Genomic DNA, 21,162 nt, shown 5'->3' with positions numbered 1-21,162 from the left:
GAGCATGATCCGAAATGGTTATAGAATCATAATCACATTTAATCACTGAAGGAATGAGACGAGAATCAATGAAAAAATAATCAATTCTTGAATAGGAATGATGAACATGTGAAAAGAAGGAAAAATCTTTTTCCTGAGGATGCAGAAAACGCCAAATGTCCGTCGACCCAGAATCAGAAAGGAAAAAATTAATCAAATTTGCAGATTTATTAGGTAAAGTCCGTAAAGGAGCCGAACGGTCCAAAGCTGGAGATAAACAGGTATTAAGATCTCCGCCCCAAATCAATGAAAACTCGTTCAAATTCGGAAACTGATCAAACAATGATTTATAAAATTCCGGACAATCCATATTAGGAGCATAAACATTAACCAAAACTACTTTTTTATTAAATAGTAAACCACTAACCAATAAAAATCTACCATTCGGATCAGAGATAATATCCTGTTGTATAAAAGTAACTGAGGAGTCTATAAAAATAGAGACGCCTCGAATCTTAGCATTGGAGTTCGAATGAAATTGTTGACCCTTCCAGAATTTGAAAAAACGTAGTCTGTCCCCCCTCCGTACATGGGTCTCTTGTAAAAATAAAATTTGTGCTTTAAGTCTCCGGAACACTTTAAAAACTTTTTTCCTTTTAATAGGATGATTAAGACCATTAGTATTCCAGGAGACAAAATTAATAATAGACTCCATAAATCCTAAAGTCAACCCATAACAAGGAGGATTGACAATAGGCGCGACCCACAAACCCGGAGAGGAAACAGAACATACAAAAGATACCGGGGAAAAGGACGCAACCAATACTTCAATAATGTATATAGCCCAAAGAGAAACAAACTAAAACGTGAAGCCCCTCCCACCACCCCCCACCCCAAGACCCCAAGGCGAAATCTAAAGCAGACCCGCCAGAAAGAAGCAAGCGCTAAAACTACCCCCATGACTTCCGGTATACGCTCCCTAAAAAAAAGGTATAAATATGAAAAGGATCAGCTAATTGTAAAACAGTAAAAAAATAAGTAAAAAAAAGTTAGCTCAATTAAAATACACACAGAACAGAACAAAAGCCGGAAAGTATATATTAAAAAAAACCACAATAAACCTCAAACTCATGAATAGACACAGCAACAAAAAAAATAGGATTATTAACATAAAATGATTATAAAAAGCAAAACAGAATAAAATTTAAAAAAAACTACAAAATTTAAGGCCGCACAGGAAATACGTAAGATGACAAAAGGGAAGTAACCACCCAGAATCCCCTGGGAAAAGAAAGAAATGACGCAGTTAAAAAGAAAGTTTAGCAGCCATATTAAGAAATCGAAAGTAAACTTTTCTGCCCAAATAGGGCACAGAAAAGTTAAAACCAACCAATTCACAGCCTCCGATCAACGGAGAAAATTAAAAAAAGGCAATTAAGATGTTGAAGATGAAAGTTGATCCAGATAACTCTGGGCATCCGATGGAGAATCAAAAAAACGAAGGGCTCCATCTAACATGCGAATCCTTAGACGTGCAGGGTACAGCAGCGCTGGTCTTAAATCCATCTTATAGAATTCCGACATCACGGATCTGTAACGGACCCGTTGGTCCCAGATTGGTTTACTGAAATCTTCCACGAATCGGAACTTAAGATCCGAAAAATCAATGAAACCTTTAGATCGAGCGAATCGAAACAGTCTCTCCTTGTCTTGAAAGTAATGAAAACGTAAGATAACATGCCTAGGTCTATCTGACCTAGACCAGTATAATGGGATTCTGTGAACACGATCCAGTAGCGGTGGTTGGTCAGGAAATACAGTAGGGAATGCATCTTTTAAAAGTTGGGAGAAATATTTCATAGGGTTGTTAGCTTCCACGGCTTCCCTGACGCCAATCATTCGTAAATTCTGCCGTCGCATTCTAGATTCCAAGTCAGAGTTTTTAAAAGTCAAAAAGTCAAGTTTCTTCTTCATTACATTAATTGTTTCTTCGACTTTCCCCATCTTAAGCTCACTTTGTTGCGCGGATTTTTGAAGATCAGATATAGCCGACTGATGTTCCGCAATACATGTTTGCATCTTATCAATTAAATCGGCAATTTTCTGGAACTTAGTTGAGATTTCCGTATGAATCAGGTCTTTAACAAAGCCCATAATTTCTGTACGAATCATCTCCCTAACAGAGGTTGAAATTTCCCTCTGAATTAACTCCGATATCGCTTTCAAAGTCACCGGTGATTCAGTCGGAGGGAGATCCGTAGCTTTCGGTTTAACCGGAGGTTTACCATCCTTGCCGTCTTTCCCGTTCTTAGACATAGCCGATCTCAGTATCATCCAATTGTCAGAGAATTCAGTTTAATTCAAAGTATTGTAAAAATTGATGCCTTAATAGTTAATTAAAGTATAGCTGACCATAGAGAGAAAAAACTCAGAGGTAATGGAGCGAGTCAAGAACGCGACTTCACTCCATGAGCGCTACCGGAAGTCTCCCATCACAGACTTATCCAAAACGACTACTGGCTGTAATAGGTGTGCGAGGTGGTTCAATCAAGTACTGAGCAAAGGGTGATGAGTACTTTTCAACTGCTGATATTACAGTTTTCTATTTTCTAGTTTTTCATGCTTTACAATTTTCCCACTTTTGGAGGGGGGGGGTTCTAATGTGAAAAAAGGAGCATGTAATTCATAAATAAAAATTCTCAGTTCAATTGAACAAAATCCCTGGTTGTAATACTCATTTATATAAGCAAAGGGTTGGGGGCTGAATACCAGGCACTGTATACTCCAAATGTGGCGTAACTAAAGTTTTACAGGACTTCCCAACCTTATATTTAAGAGCCCAGCCAATGAAGGTAAGCAAAATATATGCCTTCTTTACCACCCTATCTAATTGTGTTGCCATTTCCAGGGTAAATGATAATGATAAAATGTTGAGATAAGCCAGGACCAATTGAAAAACTACTTTGGTTCTGTCTTCACTAAGGAGGACATAAATAATCTTCCGGAAATAGAAGGGGACCGAGGGTCTAGTAAGATGGAGGAACTGAGGGAAATATGTGTTAGTAGGGAAGTGGTGTGAGGTAAATTCAAGGGATTAAAGGCAGATAAATACCCAGGGCCAGATGGTCTGCATCCCAGAGTGCTTAAGGAAGTGGCCCAAGAAATAGTGGATGCATTAGTGATAATTTTTCAAAACTCTTTAGATTCTGGATTAGTTCCTGAGGATTGGAGGGTGGCTAATGTAACACTGCTTTTTAAAAAAGGAGGGAGAGAGAAACCGGGGAATTATAGACCGGTTAGCCTGACATCGGTGGTGGGGAAAATGCTAGAGTCAGTTATCAAAGATGTGATAACAGCACATTTGGAAAGCGATGAAATCATCAGACAAAGTCAGCATGGATTTGTGAAAGGAAAATCATGTCTGACGAATCTCACAGAATTTTTTGAGGATGTAACTAGCAGAGTGGATGGGGGAGAACCAGTGGATGTGGTATAGTTGGATTTTCAAAAGGCTTTTGACAAGGTCCCACACAGGAGATTAGTGTGCAAACTTAAAGCACACGGTATTGGGGGTATGGTATTGATGTGGATAGAGAATTGGTTGGCAGACAGGAAGCAAAGAGTGGGAATAAACAGGACCTTTTCAGAATGGCAGGCAGGGACTAGTGGGGTACCGCAAGGCTCAGTGCAGGGACCCCAGTTGTTTACAATATATATTAATGACTTAGACAAGGGAATTAAATGCAGTATCTCCATGTTTGCGGATGACACAAAGCTGGGCAGCAGTGTTAGCTGTGAGGAGGATGTTAAGAGGAAGCAGGGTGACTTGGATAGGTTAGGTGAGTGGGCAATTTCATGGCAGATGCAATTTAATGTGGATAAATGTGAGGTTATCCACTTTGGTGGCAAGAACAGGAAAACAGATTATTATCTGAATGGTGGCCGATTAGTAAAAGGGGAGGTGCAACGAGACCTGGGTGTCATTGTACACCAGTCTTTGAAAGTGGGCATGCAGGTACAGCAGGCGGTGAAAAAGGCCAATGGTATGCTGGCATTCATAGCAAGAGGATTTGAGTACAGGAGCAGGGAGGTACTACTGCAGTTGTGCAAGGTCTTGGTGAGACCACACCTGGAGTATTGTGTGCAGTTTTGGTCCCCTAATCTGAGGAAAGACATCCTTGCCATAGAGGGAGTACAAAGAAGGTTCACCAGATTGATTCCTGGGATGGCAGGACTTTTATATGATGAAAGACTGGATCGACTAGGCTTGTACTCTCTGGAATTTAGAAGATTGAGGGGGGATTTGATTGAAACGTATAAAATTCTAAAGGGATTGGACAGGCTAGATGCAGGAAGATTGTTCCCGATGTTGGGGAAGTCCAGAACGAGGGGTCACAGTTTGAGGATAAAGGGGAAGCCTTTTGGGACCGAGATGAGGAAAAACTTCTTCACACAGAGAGTGGTGAATCTGTGGAATTCTCTGCCACAGGAAACAGTTGAGGCCAGTACATTGGCTATATTTAAGAGGGAGTTAGATATGGCCCTTGGGGCTAAAGGGATCAGGAGGTATGGAGAGAAGGCAGGTACAGGGTTCTGAGTTGGATGATCAGCCATGATCGTACTGAATGGTGGTGCAGGCTCGAAGGGCCGAATGGCCTACTCCTGCACCTATTTTCTATGTTTCTAAGTTGCACCTACAATTCTACCTTTTAGTCTTAAGGGCACTTGGCAAACTAACCAGCATGATTACAAATGGGGCATTAGAGCAGAAATTTGGGGTGACCCTTATATCTTTTATTCTAAAAGTAACTTAAGAAACAAAACATGATCAGTAGTTCTAAATGGATTTTTAAATTCTACTAAGAAGACAAAACTTGCAACCAAACAAATTCTCTCTTGGATGTTATGAAATACGAATACAGCTATCAAAAAGCAGAAAAGTTTGGCTATGAGCAGAGTTAGCACAGCCAGGTAAATCAACAAGAATAGGTTTTAGGTGTTCAGAAATGGTAAAGACAATTGATTTTCAGTTTGGAACCAAATGGAAAAATAATAATGTGCAACAAGAAAAGCAGAAGAGTGACTTTATAGAGGTTTACAAAATTATGAGGAGCATGGATAGGATAGAAAGTCAGAATCCTTTTCCCGGGAAAGAAAAGTCCAAAACTAAAGAGTGGATGTTTAAGTTGAAAGGAGAGGAATTTAAAGGAGATTTGAGGGTTATGTTTCCTTCACAAGAGAATGATGAATATTTGGAATTAGTTGCCAGAGGAATAGTTGAGGAAGATACTATTAAAATATTTAAAAGGGATACAGACAAGTAAAGGAGCAGAGAGATTTAGGTCTCACAGTAGCATTTGACCAAAATCCAATAAAATGTGCTTCTAAAAGCAAGGGAATAAAAACAAATTTGAAATGATAGTAACACACCAAACAATAATCTGAATAGCACAGTATTTTCCATTTACCACTATCTTTTACATATTTTAAAATGAATATTAAGTTCATTACTTCTATTTTAAATTGGTCAACAGCTATGGCAATAAACTGGGAAAGCACTGTATTAGGTAGCTCCTTTAAAGCAAGGACTGCTTGTTCCATCTAAACCACATGACTGCTCAATGATCTGTTTAATCAATTTTAAAGTAGAAATGAAAAAGTTTCAGCCAAAAGCAAATTTTTCCCACCTTGAAATCACAACAACCTTTCAGTCCCATATGTGCAGAGTACTGTAAAACAGCTCTCATTCTGCACTGCGAATATAGTATGAACACAGATCAATCTACCTTACAAATATGATGTTGATAATTTGACGTCTTCAGAAGTATTCGATTCTCCAAAAGAAAAACCACCAAGTGGATAGTGATCCACAACAATTTAAAGATATATTCGTATCAATGCTTTATTGTGTTCATTCTTTACAATCTAAAGCATGACACTTATCAGAAGTCTTGTCTCTAATCTGATTTCTAATTTACATCATAGAAACATAGAAAACCTACAGCACAATACAGGCACTTTGGCCCACAAAGCTGTGACAAACACTTACTTATTTTAGAAATTACCTAGGGTTACCCATAGCCCTCTATCTTTCTAAGCTCCGTGTACCTATCCAGGAGTCTCATAAAAGACCCTATTGTATCCCCTCCACCACTGTCGCCGGCAGCCCATTCCATGCACTCATACTCTCTGCATAAAAAAAACTTACCCCTGACATCTCCTCTGTACCTACTCCCCAGCACCTTAAAACTGTGCCCTCTTATGATAGCCATTTCAGCCCTGCGAAAAAGCCTCTGACTATCCACACGATCAGTGCTTCTCATCATCTTATACACCTCTATCAATCAGATCACCTCTCATCCTCTGTTGCTCCAAGGAGAGAAGGCTAAGTTTACTCAACCTATTCTCATTAGGCATGCTCTCCAATACAGGCAACATCCTTCTAAATCTCCTCTGCACCCTTCCTATGGTTTCCATATCCTTCCTGTAGTGAGGCGACCAGAACTGAGCACAGTACTCCAAGTGGGGTCTGATCAATGTCCTGTATAGCTGTAACATTACCTCTCGGCTCTTAAACTCAATCCCACAGTTGATGAAGGCCGATACACCATATGCCTTCTGATCCACACAGTCAACCTGCACGGGAGCTTTTAGTGTCCTATGGATTCGGACCCCAAGATCCTTCTCATCCTCCACACTGCCAAGAGTCTTACCATTAGTATTATATTCTGCCATCATATTTGACCTACCAAAATGAACCACCTCACACCTATTTGTGTTGAACACCATCTGCCAGTTCTCAACCCAGTTTTGCATCCTATCGATGTCTCACTGTAACCTGTGACAGCCCTCAACACTACCCACAACACCCTCAACCATTGTGTCATCAGCAAATTTACTAACCCATTCCTCTACTTCCTCATCCAGGTCATTTATAAAAATCACAAAGAGAAGGGGTCTCAGAACAGGTCACCAACCTCCATGCAGAATATGGCCCATTTACAACCACTCTTTTCCTTCTGTGGGCAAGCTAATTCTGGATCCACAAAATAAGGTCCCCTTGGATCCCATGCCTCATATTTTCCCAATAAGCCTTGCATGGGGTATCTTATCAAATACCTTGCTGAAATCCATCTACAATACATCTACTGCTCTTCCTTCATCAATGTGTTTAGACACATCCTCAAAAAATTCAATTACGCTCGTAAGGCACGACCTGCCTTTGACAAAGCCATGCTGACTATTCCTAATCCTATTATGCCTCTCCAAATGTTCATAAATCCAGCCTCTCAGGATCTTCTCCATCATCTTACCAACCACTGAAGTAAGATTCACTGCTCTATAATTTCCTGGGCTATCTCTACTCCCTTTCTTGAATAAGGGAACAACATCTGTTACCCTCCAATCCTCCGGAACCTCTCTCGTCCCCATTGATGATGCAAAGATTATTGCTAGAGGCTCAGAAATCTCCTCCCTCGCTTCCAACAGTAGCCTGGGGTATATCTTGTCCTGTCCTGGTGACTTATCCAACTTGATGCTTTCCAAAAGCTCCATCACATCCTCTTTCTTAATGTCTATATGCTCAAGCTTTTCAATCCACAGTAAGTCATCCCTACAATTGCCAAGATCCTTTTCCGTAGTGAATACTGAAGCAAAGTATTCATTAAGTATCTCTGCTATCTCCTCCAGTTCCATACACACTTTCCCACTGTCACACTTGATTGGTCCTATTCTCTTATGTCTTATCCTCTTGCTCTTCACATACTTGTAAAATACCTTGGGGTTTTCCTTAATCCTGCTCGCCAAGGCCTTCTCATGGCCCCTTCTGGCTCTCCTAATTTCATTCTTAAGCTCCTTCCTGCTAGCCTTTTAATTTTCTAGACCTTTATTATACCTAGTTTTTTTGAACCTTTCATAACCTTTTCTATTCTTCTTGACTAGATTTTCGACAGCCTTTGTAAACCATGGTTCCTGTACCCTACCATCCTTTCCCTGTCTCATTGGAATGTAGCTATGCAGAACACCAAGCAAATATCTCCTGAACATTTGCCACATTTCTGCCATACATTTCCCTGAGAACATCTGTTCCCAATTTATGTTTCCAAGTTCCTGCCTGATAGCTTGATATTTCCCCTTACTCCAATTAAATGCTTTCCTAACTTGTCTGTTCCTATCCCTCTCCAACTCCATGGAAAAGGAGATAGAATTGTGATCACTATCTCCAAAATGCTCTCCCACTGAGAGACCTGACATCTGACCAGGTTCATTTCCCAATACCAGATCAAGTACAGCCTCTCCTCTTGTAGTCTTATCTTCATACCATGTCAAGAAACCTTCCTGAACACACCTAACAAACTCCACCCCATCTAAACCTCTTGCTCTAAGGAGATGCCAATCAATATCAGGGAAATTAAAATCTCCCATCATGACAACCCTGTTATTACTGCACCGTTCCAGAATCTCTCTCACTATCTGCTCCTCGATGTTCCTATTAATATTGGGTGGTTCAAGAAAAAAAACACCAAGTAGAGTTATTGACCCCTTCCTGTTTCTAACTTCCACCCACAGAGACTCAGTAGACAATCCCTCCATTTCTGCAGCCTTGACACTATCTCTGATCAGCAGTGCCGCACCCCCACCTCTTTTGCCTCCCTCTCTGACCCTTCTGAAACATCTAAGGCCTGGCACTCTAAGTAGCCATTCCTGACCCTGAGCCATCCAAGTCCGTGTAATGGCCACACCACCATGGTTCCAAGTACCGAGCCACGATCTAAGCTCATCCCCTTTGCTCATGATACCCCTTGTATTAAAATAGACACATCTCAAACCATCAGCCTGAGCGCATCCCTTCTCTATCACCTGCCTATCCTCCCTCTCACTCTGTTTACAAGCTTCCTCTCTATGTGAGCCAACCTGTATACCATTTGGCCTGCATACAGGGCCAACTGCCCATCAGGTTCCTCTGTCCTCCAGTTCACTTCTCAGTTTCAAGTAACTCTCCAGATTAAACAAATTACTAGCTAACATTTCAAATCTAACATTAAGCCAGTGAGCTTCAGCTCCTGGCCGCATAGCCAGGAAAACACCCTTTTCGTATCTACCCTGTTGATCCCTCTGAGAATGTGGTGTGCTTCAATTTCGTTATCTCCATTTTTTATAAACTAACAAATACATGTCCAGCCCACTCAGATTCTGCACATATGACATAACCATCATCCAGAGAACCAGCCTGATCAATCTTGAACATGTCTGTATGCTTGCATGCATTATGCTGCTGCCAAATGACTGGCTCATTAGATATTTGCATTAAAGAACAGGTGTACCTAATAAAGTGGCCACTGAATGTATTCAACATTTTATTTCTGTTGACATGGATAACTTTCCATCTGTCCACATTGTATTTCATCTGGCGTATTTTCGTCCACTGATTTAACTTATCTACACTCCCTTACAGACATTTTACACCTATGACAACATTCACATCGCCAATCCATTTCACATCAGTGGCAGCTTGGAAATATAATATTTGATGTGCTTAACCAAATTGTTGACATTGACTATGATCAGTTGACACAAACACTAATCTCTACACTTCTCTAGTAGTCACAGCCTGCCAAAGAAAGGACGACCTGTTTACTCCTTCTCTCTTCATCTAAGATGAAACTTGATTCTCCATTATTTGAGTTTTTTTTGATGTTTCCATCCTTGAATGCAAAGTATTGTTTTATATCGTCTGCTAATTGCTTAAGTCCAATCATAAATTCTGCCTTTTGATAATGGATACACATTTGCACTTGTTAACTTGTTCATTTGGCTTATTTATAAATTTATATTCTTCTTACTTTTTATATAGGCATCCATTAGTCTCGTGAGACCATGGATTTGTGCCTTGGAAGGTTTCCAGGGCGCAGGCCTGGGCAAGGTTGTATGGAATACCGGCAGTTGCCCATGCTGCAAGTCTCCCCTCTCCACGCCACCAATGTTGTCCAAGGGAAGGGCACTAGGGCTGATACAGCTTGGCACCGGTGTCGTTGAAGAGCAATGTGTGGTTAAGTGCCTTGCTCAAGGACACAACACGCTGCCTCAGCCAAGGCTCGAACTAGTGACCTTTACTTTTATTTAGTCATCTTTTCACGAATTCTAAAAAGCTCCTAATATCTGGTTTTAGTGCTTCCCCCTTGGTTATTTTAGTTATCTTTTTTATTGATTTTCATAGAAACACAGAAAACCTACAGCACAACACAGGCCCTTCGGCCTTCAATGCTGTGCCGAACATGTACTTATTTTAGAAATTACCCAGGGTTACCCATAACCCTCTATTTTCCTAAGCTCCAACTACCTATCCAAGTCGCTTAAAAGCCCCTATTGTATCTGCAAGTTGGACAGTTAGTAATGGGAGACAAGGAAATGGCAGGCGAATTGAAATAGTATTTTGAGTCAGTTTTCACTGTGGAAGACACAAGCACTATGGTGGAAGTTGTAAGTGTCAGGGGCATAAAGTGTGTGAAATTACGATTACTAGGGAGCAGATTCTTGGGAAACAAAGGTCTGAAGGTGATAAGTCACCTCGACCAGATGGTGTGCACCCCAGGGTTCTGAAAGAGGTAGCAAAAGAGATTGTGGAGGCATTAGCAATGATTTTTTAAGAATCACTAGATTCTGGAATGGTTCCAGAAGATGGGAAAATTGCAAATGTCACTCTACTCTTCAAGAAGGGAGAGAGGCAGAAGAAAGGAAATTATAGGCCAGTTAACCTGACCCCCGCAGTTGGGAAGATCTTGAAGTCAATTGGAGGATGTGGTTACAAGATACTTGAAGGCAGCATGGTTTCCTCAAGGGAAAATCTTGCCTCACAAATTTGTTGGAATTCTTTGAAGAAATCACATGCAGGACAGACAAAGGATAACCAGTTGGTGTTGTGTACTTGGATATTCGGAAGGCCTTATTTCTTCAATAATCAATAATTAAAGCACTCTTCTTTTGCATTTGTGTCTGAAAGTTATCTACATTTGTTGCAAATTATGCATCATTCTTTTAAATGCTAACCACAGATGTCCACAGTCACACTTCTGAATATAGCTTATCAATTTATCATAGTAATTCTGCCCCTCATACCTTTATAGTGGATCAATAACACTATGGAAATAATAGTTACTGAAACAATTCAATAAAAGCTAAGAACATGGCATTATATACATAGGCTAAAGATGTTCAAAAATGATTAGGGTAAAAAAAAAGTACTGATTAGGGAAGTTATTACAGTGCTAGGAAAAGAGAATATCCTTGCAAAAAAGAAGAAAGAAGGACACGATCATCCCACAAGAGTACTCAATAGGTCAGGAAATATTGAGAACAGATTGTGGAACAAAATAATGCTAATTTTGTAAAACACCCAATACATTGTTTGAAATATACAAAAGCAATGTGATTATCACCTCATCCAAGTCCCTGATTTCAACCGGTTTCTCCTCAATTCCAATTGGCATAGGATGAGTTGCAGGAATAACCACTTGTTCATAGATCTTGTTATTTTCACGCTCAATGCCTTCTGGAAGAAACATCTGTAAAACAGTAAAGCACAGAGCATATTAGCATACACATAACTTAAAATGTATTCATAAAAGCATTTCCCCACAAGTTACAAGTTAACTTTGAGTACTCAACCTTAAAACACACATTTTCCTCAGCGGGACAAGGACTGCACGGCCACATTAAAAGAAATGATGAATTTTTTCATCAATGTTTTCCTTCATTAAGTAATGGCTCTCAAGATATGAGAATTAATCCACGCTTCCCAGGGTATTATAACAAACCTATAACTGTCAGCGATAGCATTGTGCAACAGGAAATACAGTGGCATGCAAAAGTTTGGGCACCCCTGGTCAAAATTTCTGTTACTGTGGATAGTTAAAGTGAGTAGAAAATGAACTGATCTCCAAAAGTCACAAAGCTAAAGATGAAACATTCTTTTCAACATTTTAAGTAAGATTTGTGTATTATTTTAGTTTTGTACAATTTTAGAGTGAAAAATAGGAAAGAAGCACCATGCAAAACTTTGGGTACCCCAAGAGATTTGAGCTCTCAAATAACTTTTACCAGGGTCTCAGACCTTATTTGGCTTGTTAGGGCTATGGCTTGTTCACAATCATCATTAGGACAGGCCAGGTGATGCAAATTTCAAAGCTTTATTAAATACCCTGACTCCTCAAACCTTGTCCCAATAATCAGCAGCCATGGGCTCCTCCAAGCAGCTGCCTAGCACTCTGAAAATTAAAATAAATGATGCCCAGAAAGCAGGAGAAGGCTATAAGAAGATAGCAGTGTTTTCAGGTAGCCGTTTCCTCAGCTCGTAATGTAATTAAGAAATGGCAGTTAACAGGAACGGTGGAGGTCAAGTTGAGGTCTGAAAGACCAAGAAAACTTTCCCAGAGAACTGCTCGTAGGATTGCTAGAAAGGCAAATCAAAACCCCCATATGACTGCAAAAGACATTCAGGAAGATTTAGCAGACTCTGGAGTGGTGGTGCACTGTTCTGCCGTGCAGCAACACCTGCACAAATATGACCTTCACGGAAGAGTCATCAGAAGAAAACCTTTCCTGCGTCCTCACCACAAAATTCAGCATCAGAAGTTTGCAAAGGAACATCTAAACAAGCCTGATACATTTTGGAAACAAGTCTAAAGAACAATCTTGTAGAAATTTTACAAATTCTGTCTCTTGTGATCCATCACCAACCTGATTTTCCCAATCTACCTTCATAATGAAATCTCCTATGACTCTCATAATATTGCCCTTTTTACATGTCCTCTCTATCTCCTATTGTAATTTGTACCCCACATCCTGGCTACTGTTTGGAGACCTGTATAAAACTCCCATCAGGATCTTTCTGAAGCTTCTTAACTCTATCCACAAGGATTCTACATCTTCAGATCCTATATCACTTCTTTCTATTTCTATTTTTCTATTTTATCAACAGAACCACCCCACCTTTTCTGCGTACCTGCCTGACCTTTCAAAACAATGTGTATCCTTGGACGTGAAGCTCCCAACTATTATCTTTTTCAGCTACAACTCAGTGATGCTCACAAACATCATGCCTGCTAATCTCTAACTGCACTACAAGATTCTCTACCTTATTCCATATACTGCATGCATTCAAATACAACATCTTCAGTCCAGTATTCATTTAAGATAAGAGAGGAAGCCATTTCTTTTGAAGGTTAAAATTGATGATGTGCTTTGGGCTAAGCTACAAAGATTTTTGGACATCTAGGAAATCAAACAGAAACATGGAGTTGCGAGAGAGATCAGTTTAGTGAAAGATCAGATCAATCATGATGTTAGTGAATAGCAGAATAGACTCAAGAATTTATTTGATTTACTCTTTTTTTCTGTTCTCATTTTTTTGCAAATCTTAATCTGTGCTGGCCAGTGCTATCATGTTTATTGTTGTGTGCTGGGGCAGCAGGCTGAGGGTAGCAGACACCAACAGAATCAACAAACTCATTCATAAGGCCAGTGATGTTGTGGGGATGGAACTGGACTCTCTCACGGTGGTGTCTGAAAAGAGGATGCTGTCTAAGTTGCATGCCATCTTGGTCAATGTCTCCCATCCACTACATAATGTACTGGGTGGGCACAGGAGTACATTCAGCCAGAGACTCATCCCACCGAGATGCAACACAGAGCGTCACAGGAAGTCATTCCTGCCTGTGGCCATCAAACTTTACAACTCCTCCCTTGGAGGGTCAGACACCCTGAGCCAATAGGCTGGTCCTGGACTTATTTCATAAGTTACTGGCATAATTTACGTTTTACTATTTAACTATTTATGGTTCTATTACTATTATTTATGGTGCAACTGTAACGAAAACCAATTTCCCCCAGGATCAATAAAGTATGACTACTACTACTACTAAAGAAATTAAAATTATAGGTAGTCAGCTATTCACAAAAACATGCACACTAGTGAAAATATTTGCATGCTAAAAACCAGTCATTAAGTAACTTTATCACCCAAAACATCAGTTATACCTTTGCACCAGCAATAAATGCTGAGGTCTGTGTTGCTTCACCATATGAATCATAAACATGTGGATAATGAATTCGTTCATAATTATATTGTCTTGTAAGAATTGGCGCTAATCTTGCATTCTGTAGAGCATTCTCCCTATAAAAGACATACAAAAAATTATAACTAAAAATCATATCTATAAGCATTTCTTTAACCAGAAATATTCTGTTTTTTCTTGATTTTTGAAGACAAAGTGATCTTTTGATTGAGAGGTTAGTTAATAACTGAGCACTGTGCATCTTGCAAAACTGAGCAATCAGGCTTGAATTCTGATTTGCATAATAAATGAAATGTTTTTGCTTTATGACTGAATATTGTTTGCAAAACTGAAGAAAAATTTAAGTTTAGACTTACAATTCCATTTTTTGATCATCTAAAATGATGTTTTATATTTAAATAAGCAGTTGCAGTTTTAATAATACTTTTTGATTACCAATCTAAAACTCATTATCACTGCCCATCCTATTGTCAATCTCGCAGTTGTTCCTGGACTCTGAGGCATAGATCAATGATATTTTTTTTATTAACTGACTGGTGTTTTCAGTCAATGAAAGGAAAATTACTTTAACATTTTGTAAAACAAATTACCTGAACTAAATTGTTGGAAACAAATAGCTTTGACATTTGCTGTCTTACCTTTGTATTCGCAATTCCTTTGGATCAAAATATTGAGGTCCATCACCTGAAAATTCCCCTTCATCTTTTTTTTCTCGTTTAGCTTGCCGTTTTTCTTCTTTACGACATTGTTTTAATAATTGTTTTTCTTGTTCAGAATGGACAGTGACTTGACAGCCATATATGGGTTGTGAATTTCCAACTAAACCTTTCTTTGAAGTATCTGTAAATGGGATTAATGTAATGTTGAGCATAAAACCATAAGATATAGGAGCAAAATTAGGCCATTTGACCCATTGAATTTACTCCATCATTTCATCATGGCTGATCCAGTTTTCCTCTTAGCTCCAATCTCCTGCCTTCTTCCTGTATCCTCCATGCCCTGACCAATCAAGTATCTTTCAACCTCTGCCTTAAATATACCTAAAGACTTGGCTTCTACAGCTGCCAGTGGCAAAGAACTCTACAGACTCACCATCCTCTGGTTAAAGACATTCCTCCTCATCTCCGTTCCAAAAGGACGTCCCACTATTTTGAGGCTGTGTCCTCTTGTCTTAGACTCTCCCACCATAGGATACATCCTCTCCATATTAACTCTATCAAAGCCATCCATCATTCAACAGATTTCAATGAGATCACCCTCATTCTTTTGAATTCTAGTGACTACAGGCCCAGAGCCATCAAACACTCTTCATTTGACAAGCCATTCAATCCTGGAATCATTTTCGTACATCTAATTTGCATTTATTAAGTGCTTCCAATCAAGTAAAACATCTCAAGTTGTGTCACAGAATCATAAAAATAACCAAGCAACACATGGAGATATTACGATAGGCATAAAAGACATGGTCACTTAAAGTGAAATATACAAGTAACAAAACTATGAAATTTGAGAATTGAAGAGTCAGCAACTGCTCTGCATTTTGTTGGATACCAAGATACTAAATCTACAGAGACCCACGCACCAACTGAAGCTAACTGGCAATGTACTTAATTGTTAGTCTATCCTATCTACTTTTCCATGATGTTTGCATAATTGTTTGCATCATAAAGTACAAATTCTGGCAATTAACATGAGAGAATAATGCAAGTTCCAGACTAAAGGAAGGGTACAGAGATGATGGAAAAGGCACATTACCACAAAAGTATACAAATACAAAAACAAATGCACAATACTCATCATCACCATCATGTGGTGTGCCATATGATATGGGCGATCATGGTCTCTATGACCATGAGCTTCTCAGCAAATTTTTCTACAGAAGTGGTTTGCCATTATCTTCTTCTGGGCAGTGTCTTTACAAGACGGGCAAACCCAGCCATTATCAATACTCTTCAAAGATTGTCTGCCTGGCGTCAGTGGTCGCATAACCTGGACTTGTGATATGTACCAGCTGCTCATATGAACATCCACCACCTGCTCCCATGGCAGATGAAGGAAAGGAGCACCTTACACCTCCTTTGGTAGAGACGTATCTCTATCCTGCGCAATACTAATATTCTGATTTCAGTGGAATTTTGCTGATTAAAATAGAAGTGTGTTGCAGTGAAATTCACATTCAGATTTAGTAATAACAAATTGAACAGTACATTAGATACACAAATGAAATTAAAGTGATTATGAAACACAAGGGGTCAATGATTTTTTTAGTAATAAAAACTTAGGGTGAATTTTCTGTTACCACATAATATTTCCTAAGTAAGCTAATTGTGAAAAGACTAACTAATTGAGGAGTGTCATAATAATAATTCTGATGATTTAGAGTTTTGATGAGCAATACATTCAATTAGATCCTTTATTAAAACTACAATATCAATAAAGTAAGGGTTAAATTTAAGGAAAGTGAAGAAGAGACGAAGAAAAAAGTACAACAGTCTAGCAACATTTTTCAGTAGATTGTGTATTGTAGAATGTGGCTGTGAATGAAGGTATACTATCATCTTGCAGTACCTTTCCCATTGGTTAGTATGTTGTGGATTTGTAAAAGGGTCTCTGCATGGGCTGTTCTGCTGATTCTGGCACTTAACAATGTGGTTAGTTATTGAGGATGTTTATATAGAAATGGGTTTTATCCAAGTAGCCACCAACAGTTCTTTTTTTAAATTTATGTGGAGATACAGCATAGAACAGGCCCTTCAAGCCCAATGAGCTCAGCCATCCAGCAACCCACCTATTTAACCCCAGCCTAATCACAGGACAATTTACAATCACTAGTTAACCTACTAACTAGTACATCTTTGGACTGTGGCAGAAAACCAGAGCACCAAGAGGAAACCCATGTGCTCATTGGAATAGTGTACAAACTTCTTGCAAACAACGCGGGAACTGAACTTTGATGACCTGAGCTGTTATAGCGTCACTAATGTGGCACCCTAGATATGCTTGAATATGCTTCTAAAAAAGGCAAAGCCACCTAATATCCAATATGCAATATTTGGCCAATTGCTAAGAAAATAGACAGTACAAATGTGGAAAACCATAGAAATACCACACGAACGAATATCAACCTACAGCATTTATCAATATTACATAATTTTATCTGTCCTATGATTTGAATCTCAGCATTGACACATGGGACACTGGTCAAGCAGGCTGTCCTCCCCAAATCCTTTATTAAATACTGCTTATCCATATAGGTTAGATTGAAGGAATCTCTTTGGTTCAAACATTCACTCTAATTATTATATGCATATCAAAAACAGAGTGAGTAGGGATAACTTTTAAAAAGATACATATGTACATGCTGCTTCCCTGGTTGGAAAGGTCAAAATATAAAGGAGGTAGAAGACCAGAAGAACACCTATCATAAATTGTGTAGTTGATGGCCAGGTGTCTGGAGATAAAGGCATTTCAACCATTTGTGGAGTAATGCCCCCACATCCAAATGCAGAGAATTTCAACTGTAATTCTTAAATAGGGTATCTGTAACAAGGGTGTCCAAAATGCCAGGAGAGCAGTTTCAAAATGAGTGGTTGGCCATTTGATCCTTTCATTACAAAACAGTGAATCTGTAATTCCCTAGCCAAGAAGACTGTGAATAGGTTGAAATTAATCCAACCTATTCAATCTTTCCTTATACGTGCGATCTCTTATTGCAGTATTAACTATCTCATTGAAGTTTTTTTTCTGTGCATCTTCTCTAATTATTTTGCATCCTTGAGTATAATATGGAGACAAGTCTAACCTAACTAAGATCATACAAAGCTTGGAGCAACATATTTGCTTTACAAATCTAACACTCTGAAAATTAATGCCAATGCTTTGTTTCCTTTCTTAAAACTGACCTTATGCCTGTTTCATGACACATTATGATCTGTATATGTTCCTCCCCAACAAAGTGCTTAATCTACTACCCTGTTCAAATACACATTCTATACAAAATAAGACCTTGCTTTTCCGCCACAATTCAAGGTATACCATCTCACTCTATAAATATAAAATGATGCAAACCTAACCCTAACACAAGTAGATCCTGAATGGCTCTAGTTAAAGTTTTCATTCAGTTCCAAATCCTTTTATTTCAATTTGTAAACTTCTTACCCTGAAGGTAATTGGGCTTGAGATCCATAGGGTGGGTGAGAGCTTTTTGAATGATCATAGACCTGTGCTGTAAAAGCCGTTCTATTAATTCCAATCCTTCAGGTCCAAGAAGTTCAAATAACTAAAATGAAATACATTTTGAGGAAAAAAAGAAACTTCAGATGAATTATAAATATACTGACATCAAGTACAAAGCTTATTGTTCTTCTAAGAAGTTATAGCTTCCTTGGTCAACACCTTAAACTTGGGATTTTGTGATTTCCACACAGTATTTTTAATCAATATTCATTGACCATTCTATTGACTAAGATGTGAAAAAAAAGTCTGATAATAGATAAATTAAAATGAAGATATGCAAACACCTGGCAAATCCAGAAATAGCCATATATTAAATATATATTTCAAAGTTACATATATTCTTCCATCAGAAAGGACTTAATCAATGTTCGCTGTCCATCAACAGCCTTTACAAAAAGTAAAACCTGCAGAAACTTATAATCAGTCACTACAATGAATTACCTAAAAATGTTTTAAAAAAACGTAAGAAATGCATCTGTTTCAAATAGCAGTAATAAGATATGAGATAAGAGCCAGAACAGCTGAATAGCAGGATACAAAATATCTGTAAAATGTTGCATGTACTTTTGGTAACTTTTCTACCAACATTATACACTCCCTCACAACTGTTTGCCCATGGTACTTCTTGACAACAGATATAGCTGAGTTAGCAAATGCATTTAATTGGGAAAATGGACATTTACTGAAATGATTTGTAAGTAAATGTGTTTAAAATAAAAATCTTACTACTGTAGGCAGAATGCAAATATGTTGTCAAATGGACATCAAAACTCTTTATAAGGTAATAACAAGACTGTAATTTATTACCCATGCACTGTTGAGTTGACCTGAGGGAGCAGTAACTGGGTTTCTCGTTAATCTACAAAAGGTTGTTACATTTAGGTCAATTCAGACTGGCAGTCCAGAACTAATTACATCAGTGAAAAACTGGAATAATACATGGGCCAGATTCAGTAAGGGCACAAGAGTTTTCTCAGAACATACTAGCAAATCAAGAACAGGTTTATACAATCTGAAAACTTCATGGATAATTTTGATCGCCAAACTACTATATCTAACTGAAAAAAATTCATAAAAGCTACCATTAAACAGCACAAAAATATTGCAATATAAATTTTGGGGTCAAAAATACCAAAAAAATTCTGATAAAAATGATCAGCTTTTGTGAAGAAAGAGAGTGTAATCAGGGAGAAAAGGGGAGAGCTAGCAAGAGGCAGCAATCCAGAGAGTCGGGGGAGACCTTGTGCCAGAGAGTTAAAATGCAAAGGAAGCAGCAATCCTGAAATTAAAGGGTGCCAGCGGAGCAAGGGGAGATGATGAGAGAGAAAGTGAGGGAAGACTGTAGGGAAATTGTGAGAGATGGATGAAGGAAGATTAGAGGCAGCCAGCAAAAGAGGTAGGAAGAGATGTTGCAAAAGGGGAAAAGCTAAGGTGGCAACACAGAACAACGATTTAATGAAAACAGGAATAAATTTTCTAATACTACTACATACCAATGTTTCATATATTTGTACATTTCAGGAACTAAACATTGATTTCACTTTTCTGCATCTTTTTTTGGAAACACAAAATCTTGTTTAATTCTTAACATTTATGGAATGATTATGGTCAGTTTGGAATTATAAACTTAATGTCTGACATACCTCATTTTGAAGTTCATCATCACTTTTAGAAGATGCCAGCATCTCAAACAATGTACCACACAAGTCATCTGCAGTTGGTCGATCTGCTGACTCTTGTAAAGTTTGAACAATATAGCTATTAACCTGTTGCCTTAAAAATGAGCCATCCACTTTGTTCGAAGAATATAGATCTGAACTATCAATCAATCCATTTTTATAATCTTCCTGATGATTGTTTACATATTTATTATAGTCTAGACTGAAATCCTTGTGGTTGTTTTCCTCGCAGTTCAAGGGTATTTCGTCTATACATTCCAAAGTAAATGATTCAAATGAAAAATTAATGTGTTTACCAAATTGTGCTTGAGAATTGTGGCTTGCAGGTTTATTTGTAGAAATTAATGTTTGCAGTACATCTTCACAAAAATATGTGACAACTTTATACACTGCATTACAGGCAGCAGTGGCAGCTGAAGAAGGGAATGGCCCAAACATTTGTTTAAGTGCTTTTGTTTCTTCTTGTCCAACATGGTCCTTATTATGAAAAGTTTTGAAGAGAAAAGCAGCAGCACTTTCTGCTGCCTCCTGTTCCTCTTCAGTACCAACTATAGAGAAAATAAACAAAATATATTTTTTAATATCTTAAAGTGACATAGGAATCAGTAGTACATGGTTAGCTCATGAATGTCAAACGTAGCTTAAATTTTCCACGACTACAGAAAAAAATTTCCATACATAATCATCTTAATTGGTTTTTTTACACACAGTCATTGTATGTTTTAGACATCAGTAAATATGTTTTGTTTAAATGGTTCTCACAGGGGGTCTTGACTAGAAATGTCGACTTTTCCATAGATGCTGCCTGGCCTGCTCAGTTCCTCCAGCATTTTGTATGAGATATTTTGCATCAAATCATTATACATTATATAAAACCTTGATATTTTTGTTCATTAAAAGCAAAACATTTGAGGTAAATTTCAGTCCCAACACTTGTATTTTTGGAGAGGTCATTTTAAACTTAACCGCAAACCAATGAAACAATTATATAAAAAATTCAATTTTTGTTTAAGTATGCTCCAAAAATTTATGCTAACAAGCTGTGTTATTGAATATACACTTACAATATTTTAACACAACCACATGAATCAAATGTCTGCATATCCTAACGTTTTTCTGAAGCTCCAACACCACTTCTTTCTCAACCTCAACGTGCTATAGCACATTAGCCTCTTCTTCTCTCACTAGTGGACACT

General features: G+C 38.3%; 1 protein-coding gene across 1 annotated transcript in view; it reads right to left on the bottom strand.

Moving 5' to 3' along the window:
- The window catches only part of ascc3 (activating signal cointegrator 1 complex subunit 3), a 399,975-nt gene that overhangs the window by 360,231 nt on the left and 18,582 nt on the right, over positions 1 to 21,162 (bottom strand). Inside the window, exons 4-8 of the mRNA XM_063040308.1 lie at positions 19,931 to 20,514; positions 18,210 to 18,330; positions 14,690 to 14,891; positions 14,014 to 14,149; positions 11,415 to 11,540 (exon numbers count right to left, since the gene is read on the bottom strand). Of these exons, the coding sequence (XP_062896378.1) occupies positions 11,415 to 11,540; positions 14,014 to 14,149; positions 14,690 to 14,891; positions 18,210 to 18,330; positions 19,931 to 20,514 (1,169 nt within the window). The remainder of the gene's footprint in view (positions 1 to 11,414; positions 11,541 to 14,013; positions 14,150 to 14,689; positions 14,892 to 18,209; positions 18,331 to 19,930; positions 20,515 to 21,162) is intronic.

Source organism: Mobula hypostoma, chromosome 2, assembly GCF_963921235.1.
Source record: "Mobula hypostoma chromosome 2, sMobHyp1.1, whole genome shotgun sequence".
Classification (NCBI taxonomy): domain Eukaryota; kingdom Metazoa; phylum Chordata; class Chondrichthyes; order Myliobatiformes; family Myliobatidae; genus Mobula; species Mobula hypostoma.
Note: the sequence above shows the minus strand (reverse complement) of the source record. Positions and strands in the feature narration are given on the sequence as shown.